The sequence below is a fragment of the Squalius cephalus genome (genome assembly GCF_949319135.1).
Source record: "Squalius cephalus genome assembly, chromosome: 19".
Taxonomy (NCBI): Eukaryota; Metazoa; Chordata; class Actinopteri; order Cypriniformes; family Leuciscidae; genus Squalius; species Squalius cephalus.
In genome coordinates, this window is record NC_137140.1 from 21371770 (window position 1) to 21392220 (window position 20451).

Sequence of the window (20451 nt, forward strand, 5' to 3'; positions counted from 1 at the left end):
CCAATATTTTACATTTTCATTTTTTTAATAAAATAATTATCTGCTTCCATGATTTAACATTTATCACCACATATAAACAATTAACAAACAAATAAATATAAAACAATCATACACATTTTTTTACATCTTAAAAATTATAATTCATGAATCAAGGATTCGATTCAGTTAAAGAGTCGACTCTCAGCAGCAGTGTTTACTGTGAGCAGATCAGCGGCTTGGCTTTTCCCTCTGATAAGGTGATCACTTGTTTTTGTCTCCGTAGACGTGCTACTTATCGCGCCGTTTTGTTGACGGAACGAACATATCCGCGTTTTCTGCAATTAGATGATCGTATTTAAAAGAGAAATAGACAGTATCTCTGTAGCTAACGAGCTGTTGTAGCAGATCAGCTGACCAGCTAAACTCAGATATTCAGAATATATATTCTGCAAGCTAGAATATTTACAACTGACTACCAACACGATACAGAATGCATATTTACCACACTTTGATATTCGAGGTTCTAACAGCTGGTTTTACTGGCATTGCGCTGCTACATGTCAGGTTGTGTTGTTAGCCTGCTCCTGTAGTGTTTGTTAACACAGATATGCTGCTCTGCACCGAGCTTGCAGATGATAATATGGATAATGCAATGAGCCTGCTATAAGCATTTTAGATCGTATGTTAATGGACAAAAGAGCATTAGAATTGCATGTTGTGATTTTAAGTATGCAGGTTATGTAAAAACATTTGTAAGCGGCTTGCATAGGTCTAAATGTTTTTTCCCCTCTAATGTTACCCACACGTACACTCTGCAAATAGATCTTCACAATATTAGACAATAAACGAATGTCAAATGTCAGGAAATAACCCACATCTCTATTATATGATTTGTATTATTCTACTACATGGGTAATTTACCTCTCACTGAGTGTTAAATGGGTATGTATAAAATGTGTCAATCCCATAATCTATGTGTCTGTATTTTTGCCTTCACTACAGTAAGCACAAACACCCACACACCAATTAGACACCTAGTCACCTGAGAGTGAAGTGACTATCCTTAGCACCACATCTAGCTATTGCCTCCCACAGGACAGACCACTGAGACTCTGTGGCCCCTCTCCCTGGTCAACCTCAGAGGGCCTTGCAACAAGATGCTGTTTTTTTTTATTGCTGTGTATGTAAACACAAGGCGTGTTACAATCTTTCTTTGTTAACCTCACCCACACAGGGCTGAACGAACTCACTGACACTGAAGAGTTCTACGTAGCATCCACCTGGACGGACTTTCTGGTTTTCGACCCTTTGCAGGTGGGTGGAAATTATCTGTCTTTTGTGTTATTGTGGTATTAAGGAATATTTGAAAGCGAAAAGAAGCTGCCAAGAATGTTGCACACACTTACAGAATTCAATACAACTTTAGACAAGACACAAACTTGTTTTTAATGCATGTGTGCTGTTTAGATATTTCCTGACAACCATTTACTGAAAATGTGACTTTCAGTGCAAAATATCATATTATTTTCACCGTCATATCTTTCTCCTCCTTAGCAATTCTGCTTGTTTTAGATCAGGGCCTTTCAAACTGGGCTCTGTGGACCCCCAGGGGGCAGCAAAGGATTTCTAGGGGGTCCATGGAAGGTTTAGAGGTTTAGAGAAAAATGTAATAAATAAATAAATAAAAATAAATAAATATTTAAATTTGAATAATATAAAAACATTTATCAAAATAATTAAACATAAATAAATGTAATTAAATAAAAATGTGATTATAATTAGTAAATAAATTAGTAAATAAATAACCAAATATTTTTCATATATATATATATATATATATATATATATATATATACACATTTGTATTATTATTAATCGCAAATATTCTTAATATATCGATTAAATCGCATCTGACAAAAGATTATTTATATAATATATGTGTGTGTGTGTGTGTATATATTATTATATTTATGTATGTGTGTGTGTACATATATATATATATATATATATATAATATATATACATATATATTATATATTATATATATATATATATGAATATATATATATATATATGAATATATATATATATATATATATATATATATATATATATATATATATATATATATATATATATATATATATATACTCACACATATATTATATATACACAACCTTTTATATTAGATGTGATTAATCGCAATGAATCGAATTGACAGCCCTTAGATTTGACAGCCCGAAGGCTTTTCGTCAGACTTCACAGCTGCAGTGTGTTTAATTGGAGAGCTCAGGTGGAGAGAGATGCTGTTGGGCTCAGGGAGATACCAGTGTGTGTCGAGGCCCTGCTGGGCTGCTGAAACCACAGAGAATACTGAGCTCTGAGTCTGCATGCACTTTATCACTCTAATAAAAATAGTCCATTACCGCTATGCTCTTTTAGTTGGTTTTGTTTAAGGCTGTGTGTTTGGACTAGATATTCTCTGCTGTTATATTTTAGTTTTTCTGTATTTCTTTCTACATGTCCCTCCTCTTCCTCCTGGTCTCTTCAGGATAGCGGATCAGGTCTTGAAACATGAGCTCTGTGGCAGTGTTGACTCAGGAGAGTTTTGCGGAGCACCGCAGTGGCTTGAAGGACTTTGAGAACACGGGTATGACGACTGTAGCAAAATTAGGGGTGAAACAAATTTTTTTTTTGTACCACAATTAATCTCATGTGTAATGGCAGGAAATATAAAGAGGGCTGCAACGACTAATCGATAAAACTGTTAATAATCAATAATGAAAAAATTAATTTCTTCTTCTTCTTCATCTTATTCTTATTATTAATGTTAATGTTGAAAACAGTCGTGCTGCTAATTTTTTTTGTTTGGAAATGGTTATACCTTTTTTCAAGATTCTTTGATGAATAGAAAGTTCAATGAACAGCATTTATTTTCATTTATTAAATGTATTTATTACATTTGATAAAGCATTTAATAAATAAAAATAATTTGTAATTTGTAACATTTTAAATGTCTTCACAGTCACTTTTGATCAATTTAATGAACCCTTGTTGAATAAAATTATTACTTTCTCTTTCTTTTTAAATCTTACCACAAATGTTTGACAAATGTCAAAATTGATAATAATAATAATAATAATAATAATAATGATAAATGTTTCTTGAGCAGCAAATCAGCATATCAGAATGATTTCTGAAGGATCATGTGACACTGAAGACTGGAGTAATGATGCTGAACATTTATCCTTGTCATCACAGGAATACATTTAATACATTTTTAAATGTATTAAAATAGAAAACAGTTATTTTACATTGTAATAATATTTCACAGTATTACTGTTTTTACTGTATTTTTGTATCTGAGACTTTAAATTGTAATGTTTTCAAACTTTTTACAGGTACAGTAGGCTTGGTCTAGGGTTAGTCACATGTAATTATGCATTATTTACTGTTATTACTACAGTAAGTACATGTAACGTAACAAGTACGCTGTAAAATAAAGTGTTGCCTTCTTTTCTTATTGTCTGTTATTAGGTAGAGTGCCAGAGGATGAAGCATATATACCCACCTATCTGGAGGCCTTTCCACCTTTGCCAGACAAGGGCAGTCCAGGTGAGAAGACGGGTGAGCCGGCAGGAGCCTGGAGCAAAATCCGACCCATCAAAGCCTCTGTCATCACTCAGGTAACTGTTATTACTCCACAGATGTTTGTGAATAAGCTGCTAGAGATCTGAAAAAATGTTCTTCTTGTCAAGCCACCATGTCTTTTTCCCCTTTCACACTCTTTGCACTTTCAGGTGTTCCATGTCCCTCTGGAGGAGCGGCGGTATAAAGACAACAGTCAGTTTGGTGAGGGTGAGGAGGCGAAAGTGTGCCTGGATATCATGCAGAAGACAGGGGCACATATCGAACTCTCGCTTGCCAAGGACCAAGGCCTCTCCATCATGGTCACTGGAAAATTGGACTCGGTCATGAAAGCGAGGAAGGAGATTGTGGCCCGACTGCAGACTCAGGTGCTTTTTTGATTCTTGCTCTTCTTATAGACCTTATGCGCCAGAGAAAAGAGCACGCAGCCATCTTTAGAATTTTGTCTTTGAACTTCTGTTTTTGCGGTAGCTCTGAATATTTCTATGGCATCGCTGTCAAAGTAGCCTGGAAAAGTAGCCTTTGAGTAATGAAAATCGTCGAACTTGAGGGGCGGCACCAAGCATGCATTTCAAAATCTCACAGCACTCAATTGGATAACACTACGACCAATCACAACAATACACGGGGTGACGTATCCAGATCCACATACGCTTAGCTACCAGCGGAGCTAACTGGTAGATTAGACTCTTGCCGAATCCGGTCGGCAAAACAGCAAAAACGTCCTTCTTGCAAAGGAACGATTCGAGCGCCGTCTTCTGTTCCTCTTTTAGATAAAAAGCCAAGTCTAACTCGTTCATTGTACCGGCCAAAGCCGTTTCAAACAACTGGTGTTCATCCATAGCCATCTTGCAATGTTTACTAATGACTTCGATGTCGCAGCGCTGTCGTCATCTGTTTAGCTCTGGCCCGCCTATATCAGATACACCGATGTGATTGGTGCAGCTCGGATACAAGGGCATATTTAATGAGCATCATTACTCAATGCCAGAGCAAATTCAAATTGTGCTCTTGCGAGAACTCTGGATTTCCAGGGTACTGTCAAAGAGTAATTAGCTAGTAAATTGGATGAACTTATTGTAGAGTTAGCGAAAGGTATCATGAGCATTGTAATGTTTGCAGCGGATGTTATGATAAATGTCAGTAGACACAATGCTATATTCCTGCAAAACTAGAAGCAGTACTGCAGGACTGCAGTTCTAGGATCGCATTTCTAGGACCCTAGTTTTTTGTGACACCGCCACCTAACCAATTCAAGTCAAGTCAAGTCATCTTCATTTATATAGCGCTTTTAACAATGTAGATTGTTTCAAAGTAGCTTTACAGAGACAAACGTATAATTTAAGGTAACAGAGATTGTTTTGGCTTTATAGCGGTTCTTTAATAAAGTTATTTTCCAGCTAAAGTTAGTTTTGATTGATTCGCTTCCGTCGCAACAATCATTTGTTATTAAATTAGGGACTGCTAAGACGACACCATTCCCTCTACACAGACTTTAAACGCGAACCTGTGAGAAACGCTGATGGCGGTCACATGCGTATTAAGAATTGGTTCTATAGTTATGTGCGTTTGAATATATGTGCGCAGGTTTGGAATTCTCTACAAACCAAGCCTAAACAAAGTACTGCTGTTTCCTTATTATTTTTGATACAGAATAATTTTATTTTATTTTATCAATTCGGGGTAGATACACGAATTGAGTTTCCCGACGAAGCTTTATCTGTAGAGTGGTAAAGGGATCCTCCATAGGGAGAGACTAGTTGGCACTTCAGCACTGCGTTGTCATCGGGTCCAGGCGCAGGTCCTTCATCAGATCTGGATACGGCCTGGATCCGGCAGGCTGCGGGAAAACCTCGGGATAAACAAAAGACACTAAAATTAGCGTAGATGCCATTCTTCTTATGATGTAACGTAAACATCAGGATTTATGGAAAGTGTTCCCGATTCCAGCTGACCTAATCTATGCAGCCTAACACTGAATTATAGAAGTCTATAATGTATTATGTGAATTGTACTACTGTACCTGATTCAAACTTCAAGCAAACAGATGCAAAGGCTATATAACCATGGAAAATGATTATTTTTTTAAATCTATTATCTTTCCAGCTTAGTTTTAACGTAAGAGCCGGCGTGACCATTTTAAACTTTGTGAGGCTTTTGATGTCTGTGCAAAAACAGTTCATTGTGCTGCTAGATGTTGCAAACTGGTATTTGTTTTCAAATTATTGAAATGTGTCAGCATACTAATAAACACACTAGTTTGTAGCGTGATTATTTTAGCGTTTACTGCTCTTTACTGTTAAGTGTGTCACACTTCAGACGTAAAGCGCCACTCTGCACTGCGGCTAATGAATTGAAGTCTGATTTTGATTTGATTTATTTTTATTTTCACAATTTTACATACAAACTGAAAAGCAATTTGCCAATAAAAATAAACACTTCTCGCACACAGAAGATAGTCTTTCTTTCCAAGAAAACTGAATTTAAAACCAGAAAATAGGGGCTCATATATTGAAACAAATTAGGTTAAATATTTCAAGAAGGTTACCAACAGGTATGTTTTGGGTTAGGGTTTGGTTGCTTTGTTTAATTGCGGAGTATTTTCTCCTTAAAACTGTTATGAAAAAAGTTTGTGAAAAACGAAGGCATTAGCATATCATTAACAGCGAACTAGCAGGGGAGTCTCGAGAGATGCCAGGTTATCCTGGTATATTTTTTGTTGTTATTAAAAATCGTGTAGATAGCAGTATAGCTGGTGTATGATGTATACAATATTATGATCAACTATATACCTTTCTCTATTGATGTTCTGAGTTGTTTAAAGCGTTTCTGATGAATGTTAAAAGGCAGCTGTTTGATTCTGAGATGACGAACAGGAACATGGTTTTTGTAACATTAGCAACACATTATTAGCTGTTTGATAACATAGTCAAGAAAAAGGCTAATCTTATTAATTACTGTTATGTGTCCGACGTTGTAAAGAGCGATACTATTGTGCAGCGTTTACCTCAGTAAGTTGGCCGAGTGAATCTGTGAGCTGGTGTGAGTGGAGGCGGGACTAATTTGCATATTCATGAATCAGCATACCAAATGAACCAAGGGTGTAGAGTTACATTCAAGCTATTTTAAGGCATGAAGTTGTTTTTTTTTCACAGGCAAAAAACGTTTAAATATGTTGTTTTGGTGATCAAAGATGAGTTTTAAGGGATACAATTATTGACTACTTGGGTACTTTAAATGTATCCAATTAAACAGCTAAATCATTTATCAAACATTTTTAAAACTATGGTCCTAGAAATCATTCATCAATCTGTAAGATCTTACCATCATGCTGTGGAAATACAAAGCGGAAGACACAACAACGAGTGCAGCGCTGAAAGGGGGCGGGGCTACATAAAGTCTATTTAATTTATTTTGCTGTTTGGTTTTCATTTATGGGTGAACTAACCCTTTAACGCTAAACTTCTCAGGCCTCAGCGACTGTGCTTATTCCGAAAGAACATCATCGATTTGTGATCGGGAAGAATGGGGAGAAGATGCAGGAGCTGGAGCTGAAAACAGCCACCAAGATCGCCATCCCTCGCTCTGACGATCCCAACGCCAACATCCGCATAACCGGCACCAAGGAGGGCATTGAGAAAGCCCGGCATGAAATCCAGCTCATCTCTGCAGAGCAGGTAACCATTAAAGGTAGATCAGATGAGGTTTTACATATTATTCCATCAGCTTTATCATGTCCTCACTGTCTGCTTCAGGATAAGCGTGCCGTGGAACGTCTGTCTTTTGAGAAAGCTTTTCATCCATTCATCGCCGGTGCATATAATCGACTTGTTCATGAGCTGAGTCAAGAGACTGGTGCTCGTATTAGCATCCCGCCACCCAGCGTACCCAAAGATGAGATTGTAATTACCGGCGAGAAGGAAGCGGTCGCCATGGCGATTGCACGCATCCGGGCCACTTATGAAGAGAAGGTGATTTAATTACGCTACCGTTCAAGAGTTTGGGGTCTTCTCTGTCCTTGTCCAATGCTGTCCTTTCTGTTCATCAAAGAATCCTTAAAAAGAAATGTAGCACTCTTTCCATAAAAATACTAAGCAGCACAACTATATTCAACATTAATATTAATATGAAAGCAGCATTTCAGCATATTAGAATGATTTCTGAAGGATCATGTGACACTGAAGACTGGAATAATTCAGCTTTGCCATCACAGGAATAAAATACACTTTAAATGTATTCAAATAGAAGAGTTATTTTAAATTGTAATAATATTTTTTTTTAAATTACTGCTTTTACAAAGATTTTTAAGCACAAGAGGCTAATTTCAAAAACATTTTAAAGTCTTACCAACCCCAAATGGTATTGTATTGTAATTACATTATTTTGTGTACACGCGTGCAAATACGCTACTGGTGACGTTTCCTGACCTCCTACTTAATATTTACAAGCAGAAACGAAAAACGACCACAATCTCAGTGGAGGTGAAGAAGTCACAACATAAGTACATAGTAGGCCCTAAAGGCAACACCCTGCAGGAGATCCTGGAGAACACGGGGGTGTCTGTGGAGATGCCTCCTCTGGACTCCGCATCGGAGACCATCATCCTCAGAGGGGAGCCGGATAAGCTGGGTCCGGCTCTTACGCAGGTGTACGCCAAGGTCAGATGTGTTAAATATAGTAGATTTGAGTAAATCCACAATTATTATATGGTCATATTTTTAATAGAATGCAAAGGCAGCTTTTCACATGGCACTTGTTTGTTCTGCAGGCTAAAAGTGTGATAGTGGTGGAGGTGATTGCTCCGGCCTGGCTCCATCGATTCATCATTGGCAAGAAAGGACAGAACATCGGTCGCATTACACAGCAGCTGCCTAAGGTATTAAAAAGCGAAATGAGAACTCAGTGTTATAAGATACTAGAATAGAATATGGCAAGTGAGAACTGAGAATAGAGTGCTGCGGGGATGACATGTTTTTGTAGGCCAACCCGAAAGTTAGCTGGTTCCCAAACAAAAAATGGCAAAAGGATTTTTTCATTGGCTTTTGGATTCTTGCAGAAAATAAAAGTTTTTAACTCTTACACATTTTGCTGATCAAGATCATATTCACAAAAAAGAACAACATTGATGCCTAAATACAATGAGCAGAAATAAAAAGCTGTTAGGTTACACCACAGTGACACAACAGTCATTATAGCTTCTCACAAAATTTGATAAATAGTTTGCAAGAGCATGAGTTTAAACACAAAGAGACTGCAAAAGTGGAAAAGTGACTAGATTAGTTCAGCGTGATGACATAATATAGTAACCAGCAACCTCTGTAGTCCTATTTAGCCACATGTTAGCAACTGCCTTTTTCAAGCCACATAAAAGTAGGTTTTACTGATGTATATTATTTCATTGAATAAACTATGAAAATATCTTGAACTTGTGTTAACTACAGACCTTATTTCAGGCAATTAAGCAAAAAAACAACAACAGCAACAATGTAGATTTTGGGACGATGGAGCCGGAAGTGCAAAAATGCTAAGTTTTAGGACTCATTCCTACAGCACTGTATTTCTTAATGTCTAAATCCTTGAATAATGAATAATAATATTCTATCACATAAAAATCATTAATATTAAGAATAATCCTAAACAATAGGCCCTACATTATGATTTTGTGACTGTTTGTCATCACTAGGTTCATATAGAGTTTACTGATGGAGAGGAACGTATCAGTCTGGAGGGACCGACGGAGGAGGTAGAACAAGCCCAGGCTCAGATACAGGAGATCATCAACGACCTGGTCAGAGAACACTTGAGTATCTTATTATTATTTATTTTTTGTTGTTGTTAAAATGCAGATAGCAATGTGACTAAAAAAATATATATTAAAGGAGAACTCCGGTCAATTTTAACATTGAGCTTATTTTTTTGTAAATTTGGAGTGCTGTCAATACAGAGAACAACGACAAAAATCGGTGTTGCCTACACCGTGTTATCCTCTTTTTAAAATTTGCACAAGTGCACCAGCCATGTGAGTGATTCCTTTAGAGTGAACGCGGGTGAATCTGACTGCAGTAGATGTGAAAGATATTAATAAAAGTTATGTTATTTCAGCCAGCGCACATACCTGTATTTACATCCTGTTTTCGGCTGAAGTCCACAGTAGTCGATTGTCGAGTTCGGGCGCATGATCGTACGTACTAAACCTATGCGCGTGAACTCGACAATCGACTACTGTGGACTTCAACCGAAAACAGGATGTAAATACAGGTATGAGCGCTGGCTGAAATAACATCACTTTAATTAATATCTTTCACATCTACTGCAGTCAGATTCACCCGCGTTCACTCTGAAGGAATCACTCACATGGCTGGTGCACTTGTAATGACACATCAAGGATGTTAAGAGGCTAAAAGCAGGTTTAAAACTTGCCCCATTGAAGTCAACAGGGTGCAAATTTTAAAAAGAGGATAACACGGTGTAGGCAACACCAATTTTTGTCGTTGTTCTCTGTACTGACAGCACTCCAAATTTACCAAAAAATGAGCTCAATGTTAAAATTGACTGGAGTTCTCCTTTAAAAATGTCAGGGGAATTTTGGTTGCCAAATCATTTCACATATTCTATTAGGTTTTTTTCTTCAGTTTTAGATTGGATTTGTGGAATATAAACGTACTGTTTAGGTAAAGTCCTCAAGTATTTTATTTTCCTTCGTTTAGATGGCGAGAATGGACTATGCAGAGATTAACATTGACCAACGTTTCCATAGACATCTCATTGGCAAAAACGGAGCCAACAGTAAGTTTAGACCAGTATGTTTAATGTGAAACTGCTGTCATGTTTAATATTAAAAAGAAAATAGAGCTCAGGGCATAGCTCGAAAAAATAATATTTGAATAGTCAAATTGTGGTTTTACACATTATTTGATTACAAGCAGCGCACAATGTCAAAATTCAACAGTTGCAAATGTACTTCTCAAATACACAAATATCTAGTTCAGTCATGAAACTCTAGAGGACACAGGCTGATAGGTCCTTTACATGCAATCTGCAAGCATTCATATCATTACCGCAAGGTGCAAGCTTATTTCCTCTGCTGATCCTGCAGCCAATGATATTGCTTGCTCAACATTCAAATAGTCTGGTTCAGTGTTTGTTGTAGGCTAATCCTGCAGTGCGCTGTTTTACTCTAAACCCTCCACCTCCCCCAGCTCCACATTCCCAGGTCTGTTACATGATTTATGTATGTCTACTTATGCAACAGCAGCATATCTTACATGCTCACAGCAGTGTGTCTGTGTATCTACTGGCTGTAGCAGTAGCTGCAAAAATCATAAGCAGCAGCAGTGTAGCAGATCTAGTCTACCAAGACCAAATACATTAACATTATCATATTCATTAACATGCAAAAACTCTTCCCAGAGTTGTCATGAATTAAATATAAATGTTCATGAGTCTTCATGACCACAGAACCTGGGACAAATGATTGACTGTGTTACATACTTGATCTGACCTGTTACCTTTGAGCTATCCATAACACATTTGTTACAGTAAAGTTTTGATCAATCAACGGAGAAAATGAACAAATGAGTAGATAATTGATTTTTTTGGTGCTTTTCCCTAGTAAATCGGATAAAGGAGCAGTATAAGGTATCGGTGAGAATTCCTCAGGACTCTGAGCGCTGTGGGTTGGTTCGTATTGAGGGCGATCCTCAGGGAGTACAACTCGCTCGCAAGGAACTGATGGACATGGCCCAGCGTATGGTGAGACGTACTATATGGTAGAACAAAGGCATTCTATATATGACATTATGAACCCATCTGCATGGATTAAGGTTTGTAATTTTCTAGCATTTTTGACACTGTAGGAAAATGAACGCACAAAAGACCTGATCATAGAGCAGAAGTTTCACCGCACCATCATTGGGCAGAAAGGAGAGAAGATCAGAGAAGTGCGGGACAAGTTCCCTGAGGTGCTTACAGATTCATTTTGTAAAACACAGACAGTCATATTCTGCTACAGGTTTGATAGATGATTTCATACAGATGCCTTTGGTTTCATTTCTGCAGGTCATTATCATCTTTCCAGACCAGCAACAAAAAAGTGACATTGTGCAGCTCCGAGGGCCTAAAAACGAGGTGGAGAAATGTGCAAAGTTTCTGCAGAAACTCATCGCTGAGCTGGTACAAGTGTTATTTCCTCTTGCTTCCTTCCTGCTCCAAAAAAAACATTTGCTTAGGGACTAATATAAGTTCACAAATACAGCAGCTATTATGTGCTCAGGCAGCTGTGGAATTATTATTATATCTGCCTACAGATGGCAAATTAGCTTGTTACTCTGCAATGCTACTGTACTAGTCTGTTTTGAAGGTATATTGACTGTTGTTTACAGTCGAGAACTTAAGTCTTTGAATTTTCTCATGTATGTTTATCATGTCGTTAGGTTGAGAGCAGCTTCTCAATTTCTGTACCCATCCACAAGCAGTTCCACAAAAACATCATTGGCAAAGGAGGTGCCAACATTAAAAAGGTGAATAAACGTTCATTTTATTTAGATTTTAGATATAAATTTTTCAATTAATAATCCTTTAAAGGGATAGTTCACCCAAAACTGAATATTCTGTCATTTAATCATACTCATGTTGTTCCAAAACGGTCTGATTTTCTTTCTTCTGTGGGAAAAATATTTTTAGTAGAACATTATGAAGAATCTTTCAGGACTTTCCATACAATGACAGTTCACAGCAATGTTACTTTAGTATTATTTATTATAATAATTTATATGTATTAAGTATAATATTATATAATTATTTATATATATATATATATATATATATATATATATATATATATATATATATATATATATATATAAATTACATTTTTAGTATTATTTGTTATAATATTTATTGATATTTATATCAGTACATTTTAATTTATTTTAGTAATTAATTTTGATGTGTTTGTCATTTTTTAATTAGTTTTATAATATTTCTTTTATAGCTTTAATTTATTTTTCAATTTAAATTGTATTACTTGTTTTTGTTACTTATATGTAAGTTTATTAACTTATTTATTTCAGTTTCTAATGTTCTATTTTTTTTTTTTAAGTCTAAAATCTATACTCTATATAATATTTATAATTTTTTCCATCTTTTATTTGAAAACTATTTTAATAGTTTTAGTTTTACTTACCAATAATAACACTGGTTCATAGTAAGAAAAATATAAAAAAAAAGCACAGTGAAAGTTTTTTGGGAAATACAACATTCAGAGTGTGAATTAGTAATTACAATTTTTGTTTTTTCTTGAGTGAACTTGATATTTAAACATTGTACTAATGTTTTTTAATGAGTGAGATTATGTTGCTGTGTAAATCTATATAGATACGTGAGGAGACCAACACCAAGATTGATCTCCCAACGGAAAACAGCAACTCTGAGGTGATTGTGATCACAGGCAAGAAGAGCAGCTGTGAAGCCGCACGAGATCGGATCCTCGCCATTCAAAATGAGCTGGTGAGAGAAATGCGAAGCTAGATAATGTGTTAGAGGTGTAATTCCCAGTACTCTTAGTTTTTCATCTCTCTCACATTCTCGCTTAATCTTTCAATTGTCCCAGGCCAACCTGAAGGAGGCTGAAGTTTCCATCCCAGCCAAGCTGCATAACTCTCTGATTGGATCCAAGGGCAGTCTGGTGCGCTCCGTAATGGAAGAGTGTGGGGGTGTTCATATCCACTTCCCTGCAGAGGGCTCAGGGTTGGACAAGGTCACTATCCGAGGTCCTGCAGAGGAGGTGGAGAGAGCCAGGAGACAACTGTTGCAACTGGCAGAAGAGAGGGTGAGTAATGGGATGAAGATGCACAAACAGTAAAGCAATAAAAAAACAGCATTGCAGGAAACGCCGTTATATTTCCAGTCGTTCAATCCATGAGACTTTGTCTTTTGTCCCACCAGCAAGTCAACAACTTCTCAGTGGAGCTTCAAGCCAAGCCAGAATACCACAAGTTCCTGATAGGCAGAGGAGGAGCTAATATCCGACGCGTACGGGATCGAACCGGAGCACGGATCATCTTCCCATCACCAGATGAGCAAGAACAGGAGCACATTACCATCATGGGTAAAGAGGAGGCTGTGTGGCTCGCCCAGAGAGAGCTGGAGACCCTCATCAAAAATCTGGTATGACAGAAGAGAAAGATGTGCATTTGAAATTGTCTTTATATGCACTTCCTTCAGTTCATCTGTGCTTTCTCTCAGGATGATGTGATAGAGGACAGTATGGTCGTGGAGCCCCGGCATCACCGTCACTTCGTCTGTCGAAGAGGGCAGGTGTTGAGAGAGTTGGCGGAGGAGTATGGAGGCGTAGCCGTCAGCTTCCCTCGCACGGGCACTCACAGTGACAGCGTCACTCTCAAAGGACCCAGAGAGTGTGTGGATGCTGCTAAGAAACGCATTCAGGAGATCGTTCGAGATCTGGTGTGTTTCTAATCCAATTTTGGACTGTTTAAATTTAGCTTGCGTTGTTGTTGAAGCGTGAATGGATTCGGATTGTGATTAATACTGGAATTGTTTTCTGCATGTATTGTCAATTACTTTTCTGCCAAGTTTATACACTATTGTTTATACACAACAGTTTATACACTATTGTTTAAAAATTTGAGGTGAGTAAGATTTCTTCAAAATATTTCAGCCTTGGTGAGCATTAGAGACAGAATAGAAAGAAAGAATCTTACTGACCACAAACTTTTGAGTGGTAGTGTATGTAGCCTGCTTCTGAAGGAAATCTCAGGGAAGAAACACTAACACATTTCACTCACTGACTGTCATCTTCTGCTGGTGTGTCGTCAGGAGTCACAGGTGAGTGTGGAGGTGTTGATTCCTCAGCGGTACCACAGAGCCATCATGGGGCCCAAAGGCTGTCGAATACAACAAATTACACGGGAACATGAAGTCCAGATCAAATTTCCAGACAGAGATGAGTCTGCAGGTCTCTTCCTTACTCTCTCAAATTAGTTCAGATACTTTGTCATTCTATTTATTGATGACGACAGTGTTTACGAGCTGTCATTTTTTTTGTTTTATTTCTGGCTTGCAGCTCAGGAACCTGCACCTCAGGAGAATGGAGATACGGACCTCATCCCTCGGAAATGCGATATCATCGCTGTGACGGGTCGGGCCGAAAAGTGCGAGTTGGCGCGTGCCGCTTTACTAGTAAGGAATTCTGGAATTTCAGCTCTCCCTTTTGTCCTTTTGTGGATTTGGTTTTAATCCTCTTTATCCTGCCTTTTCCTTCCTCTTCTTTTTACACTCTAGGCTTTAGTTCCTGTGACGATTGATGTTGAAGTTTCCTATGACCTTCATCGATACATCATAGGACAGAAAGGAATTGGAATAAGGAAAATGATGGAGGAGTATGAGGTAGAGACATATTGAATGGTACTTTATGTACACTACTGTTCAAAAGGTCGGTTTGGAGGTGTGATACATTTGAAAGAAGTTTTTATGCTTGCAAAGCCTGCATTAATTTCATATATATAACTTTATATATTCTTATAATATTATTTTATTATTTATTCCTGTCATTTTCAGTAGCCATTACTCCAGTCTTCAGTGTCACATGATCCTTCAGAAATTATTCTAATATGATGAATTTAGAGATGCACCGGTCGACCAGCCATAAATCGGAGCCGGTGCATCTCTAAAATCTATTTTATTTGTTTTATTTTGGCCGATCTCTGTTTGATCTATATACCTTCAATTTATATGCCTATCTCTATTTACTTGCTCACAAACTGCATTGCAATCATTTCCTAAAATGTGGAAATATAACAAAGTCTATAAACAGGACGTTAACACAGTATAAACCAACCAACCATAACAAAATGCACTGAACAAAATGTAAAAGGGGATAGTTCAGCCTAAAATGAAAGTCCTGTCATCAGTTACAACACCCTCATTTCATTCCAGACATGTATGACTTTATTTTCTTCTGTAGAGCTCAAGCGGAGATGTTTAGAATAATGTCCGAGCTGCACTTTTCCATACAGACACAGTTAACCGCAGGCTATCAAACAGGCTATCTTTTATTTAATTTTTTTAACGAAGAAAGTCAAACTTGTACTGTGCTGTATAGGTGAACATTTGGGTTCCTCAGCCTGAGCAACAGTCAGATGTCATAAAGATCACAGGACAGGTGGACAGTGTGGAGCGGGCCAAACAGGGGCTGCTGGAGAGAGTCCAGGAGCTGAAGGCGGAGCAGGAAGATCGGGTACAACATCTGACATATGATGACAACTTAGGCCCCATCCACACTACTGCGTTTTCATTTAAAAACGGAGACCTTTTGCTATGTTTGCACCTCCCATCCACACTAAAACGGCAAAAACGGAGACCCGAAAACGGAGAAGTTTAGAAACGCTGCCGACCCGTTTTTCGTTTTGAATCTCCGGAGGGCGTTTTAGTCTGAACGGGTCAAAACGGAGGACTTTAGAAACGATGACGCAGAAGCTCACGCTCGGCTCTATGATTGAGTGTCATCAGTCATGGAGTATACACAGGTAATATTCAGTACCAGTAAACTTCACCCGCTGGAACAGTTTCTTACAGTAAGAAACTGCCGCGTGGTAAACACTGTTTTTCTATCTATTTTCACCACGTGAACTAGAGCTTCATTTCTAATGCAGCTTGATACAAAAGAGAATCCCCCAATGACGAATGTAAAAAACAGTGCTAGCACGTGCATGCTAGAAATAGAACCGACGCCTATTTTTCATGCGACACGCAAGTGTGTTGGAAGCGTTTCCAGGCAAAATAGAATAGGAAAAGATGTTTATATGTCATTTTGACACAAATACATATTAATAAATGACATTTTGATGTTTGAAAGCATTTTTTTACAGTCTATGTTTGAAAGTCTCTAGGTTTACACCGGCACGCGCATGCCCGGTGTTGGTGAATGGTCACGTGATCCGCGTTTTCAGTCGTTTTAATGTGGACTGAGATCAATTCTAATACGCAGCTAAAACGCTGGTGTGGACGGAGATCGTATTCGTTTTAATTCTCCGTTTCGAAACGAAAACGCAGTAGTGTGGACGGGGCCTTAGTTTCCATATACAACGTGAGACTTACTTCATGAAATAGAGTATATATTCATTTATTGTTTAATAAATCTGTTTGTAGGCCTTACGGAGCTACAAGGTGATGCTCTCTGTAGAGCCCAAATTTCACCCCAAAATTATTGGCCGCAAAGGGGCCGTCATCTCTCAAATACGCAAAGACTATGATGTCAATGTGCAGTTCCCTGACAAAAGTGATGAGCAACAGGTATGTGTGAGCCAAGAATGCGTCTCAAATGCCTCAGATGCAGATTTTCGAGAGGGCATTTCCTCATTCTTTAACCCAGACTGGTTCTTCCCTTGTTGTTTTAGAATTCCTCAGCTTTTTCTCGTAACTCATACCTTTCATACCTGTCATCCTATTTCTGTCTCTCTTCTTGTCAGTCTTTCTTCACGTGTTTTTGTCTCTCTTCTAGGATGTAATTGTGATCTCGGGTTATGAGAGGAATGCTAATGACGCCAGGGCAGCTATAGAGCAGCTGGTGACAGCGCTGCAGGACATGGTGAGTGAGGACACCCGGCTGGACCGGCGGGTCCACGCACGCATCATCGGAGCCCGGGGCAAGGCCATTCGGAAACTCATGGAGGAGTTCAAAGTAAGAACAGTTTGTGTATTCGCCAATAGAAACAACTAAACTGGAGTCATAATATTAAAAAGTATAATAATAATAATAATAATAATAATACAAAAATGATCAATGCTATTAAAAATATTATAATCCTCAATAAGAATAATTATTATTAACTATTATTGTGATTATTAAACTAATAATACCATCACCAATAAAACATCATAATATTATTATTATTATTATTATTATTATTATTATTATTATTTAAACATATCAATGATAATAATATTATTATTTTAATATTATTAATAATAATTATAATGTATAATAATAAATAATAATTCTAAAAAATAAATAGTATTTATTAGATATAATATTATTAGTAGTAGTATTACTACTGCTACTACTGCCAATACTATTGCTGTTATTATTTTAAAAAAAAACCCATTACAATAATAATAGTAATTATTATTATTATTATTATGTAGTTAAAACATTTGTTTATTTAATAACTGTTTATTTACCAGTGACTGAACTATAACACCTAAACTTTGGTCTATTTATATAAATAATATTTAGCATAATAATAATAATATTTATTATAATAATAACAACAACAACAACAGTAATAATATTTAGCAAAATAATTGTTATTATGATTGTTGTTATTATTAGTAGTATTCTTGTTAACTATTGTTTAAAAATGAATAAATAAATTATTAAATAAAACCTTAAGAATAATATAATTATAGAAAAATAAAATAATTTTATTAAAATGTATAAATATCTAATAATGAATAAATAAATATTGGGTAACACTTTATTTTACAGTGTCATTGTTACATGTAGTTACTATAGTAATAACTATAAATTAAATTATGCATAATTACATGCAACTCACCCTGAACCAAACCCTAATCCTAATCCTAATCCTATAGTAAGTGCATGTAGTTACTTAATATTACTCAGTACTTAAATGTCTAATTACACTGTAACAACGACACCTTAAAATAAAGTGCAACCAAATATTGAAAATGAATAATTCAGCCAAATAATTGATATATATTTGCTTCTTTATTCCAGGTTGATATTCGGTTTCCTCAGCCAGGTTCTGAGGACCCGAACAAGGTTACTGTCACAGGACTGCCAGAGAATGTTGATAATGCCATTGACCATCTGCTTAACCTGGAAGAAGAATATGTGAGTTGGCAATCCACTGCAAATGCTTATTCCATCTCTTTTGTCTTCCCTTCCCTTTACATTCACACTCACTCATCTTTCCTCCTAGATGTTGAGTGTCACAGAGACAGAGACTATGGCAGCTTATATGAAGCCTCCTTCAAAGACAATGGGGACAGGAGGAAATGACGAGGATAACAAAGCCCTGGCTAAAGGCTTCGTTGTGCGGGACGCCCCCTGGAATGCACAAGGGAACAAGGTCATTTCTAAAAGAATAACTTCACCACTGTGTATTACAAAGCTTGATTGCCCTCATAATCATTCCCTTTTCTTCCATGCGACATCCAGGCACCAGACATGAGCAGTGCTGAAGAGTTCCCTACATTTGGATCTGGAATAGCACCGAAACAGGCATCTGCATGGGGACCCAAAAAATGATAAACAAATGGATTTTTGTGACTCCAGATCTCACATCTCTGACACTTAAGAACAAGAACATTCCATATTATTTGCTCTTGTCTTTCTCCTGGTGCGTTTAGTGACTTTACTGGACTTACTTCTGTCCTCTTCCTTCTTTGCCTGAATAGTTCCTTTAGCATTGGTGGATAGCTCTTCAACACTCTTCAACTGCCCACAGGGGGTCACACGTCTGAAACGGAACCTAAAGTAGCAGTTAGCGTCATTATCCACCTATTGTTTAGAGTCTGACAACAAATGGCTAGGCATTGGAGAACGAGGCAGATGTTATTTGTTTTTTTGTTTTATATCTTTGACTTTATTCCAAGAGAACCCCTAGTTCACTGTGTATGAGTTCCTTTTTAAAGTCCTTGATGGTTTTTACTGGTTTTTATCTGTGTGTTTGTGTGTGTGTGTGTGTGTGAGAGAGAGAGAGAGAGAGAGAGAATGCATCTGAATGCACTTGTTCTGCTGAGTTTTCACTCTATGATATAAGAGATGAAGGCTCTTTTTTATATTTTTTCTGTATTTATTAGTGTATTTATATGTTTGTTATTTATCAATTCGTTCAGTGGCTGAATATTCAAACTGATGGGTGTGGATGGTTTTGAAGCATAAAAACGTTTTAGGAATTATTTTGCACTATGCTTGGTTTTGCTTCAGGAAATTATTTGTGTGTGTGTGCGCGTACTAGTCATAGGTTATTTTCACAAGATGTGTGTGTGTGTGATTTCCTTTGAATTCTTCAAATTTTGTCATTCAATTTGCTGTGTGTATATATAAAGTATTTTTCATTTCACTTTTGCTTTAAACTTCTCAGAAGTGTAGGAAATGAAAAGATGTGTGTGATTTCATTTTTTAAATCCCCTGTTGATTGACAGATTATGAAAAAGTAAAAAACTATTAACAAAAATTTGACAACAACACTCTTTTAGTTGGCTGGTTCTCTGTTTGCATATATTTACTTAAAGGTGATATGTGTAATTTTTTTAATGTTAAAATAATTTCACCTCACCATTCATGACTCTGGCGCTATCAAATCATTTCAAAACATTGCTCTGTTTGTTTGAGCATCACATCCAGCCTGAGATAGCAAAGCTGGCTCAACCAGTGGCGTGAGTTTGGGGGCGGGACTTTCTGTTTGATTGACAGAGGGGGAAGTAGTTCATGAAATCTATTTGTCATCATTTTTGTTGCAATTCCATTTGGTGGCGCTAGTGGCGCAGACAATTCACATACAAAAATGTATGTCTTTTGATGATTGACTTTAATGAGGGTCATTCCCTGTTCTGCTCGTCGAGTCTTGTGAGTCCTTGTTTGTGGTGTGAATGTATAGGGTTGCGTGAAGAACCATCTACAACCAGCCGAAGATAGAAACACAATCGGCCTTAAGAAGTTATTGCCATAGGATATTTTTACCTAGATTTGAATACATTGATATGCAACACTGCAATAACATGTTGGTGACAGAACTTTCCTTCTCCAAATAAAATAAAAAAATTAAGTGGAATTGC

General features: G+C 37.0%; 1 protein-coding gene across 1 annotated transcript; it reads left to right on the forward strand.

Annotated features, from left to right (window-relative positions):
• Positions 1 to 145: 145 nt before the first annotated feature.
• Positions 146 to 20451, forward strand: hdlbpb (high density lipoprotein binding protein b). Its single transcript, XM_079850510.1, has 28 exons — positions 146 to 236; positions 1214 to 1293; positions 2531 to 2629; positions 3517 to 3665; positions 3780 to 3995; positions 7098 to 7304; positions 7383 to 7598; positions 8079 to 8285; positions 8396 to 8503; positions 9311 to 9415; positions 10335 to 10413; positions 11240 to 11379; positions 11484 to 11588; positions 11686 to 11799; positions 12060 to 12146; positions 13003 to 13134; positions 13238 to 13456; positions 13573 to 13794; positions 13873 to 14091; positions 14464 to 14602; positions 14711 to 14826; positions 14929 to 15033; positions 15749 to 15883; positions 16795 to 16938; positions 17147 to 17326; positions 18386 to 18502; positions 18591 to 18740; positions 18830 to 20451. The coding sequence occupies exons 3-28, from the start codon at positions 2554 to 2556 to the stop codon at positions 18917 to 18919; spliced, it is 3777 nt and encodes a 1258-aa protein (XP_079706636.1). The 5' UTR covers positions 146 to 236; positions 1214 to 1293; positions 2531 to 2553; the 3' UTR covers positions 18920 to 20451.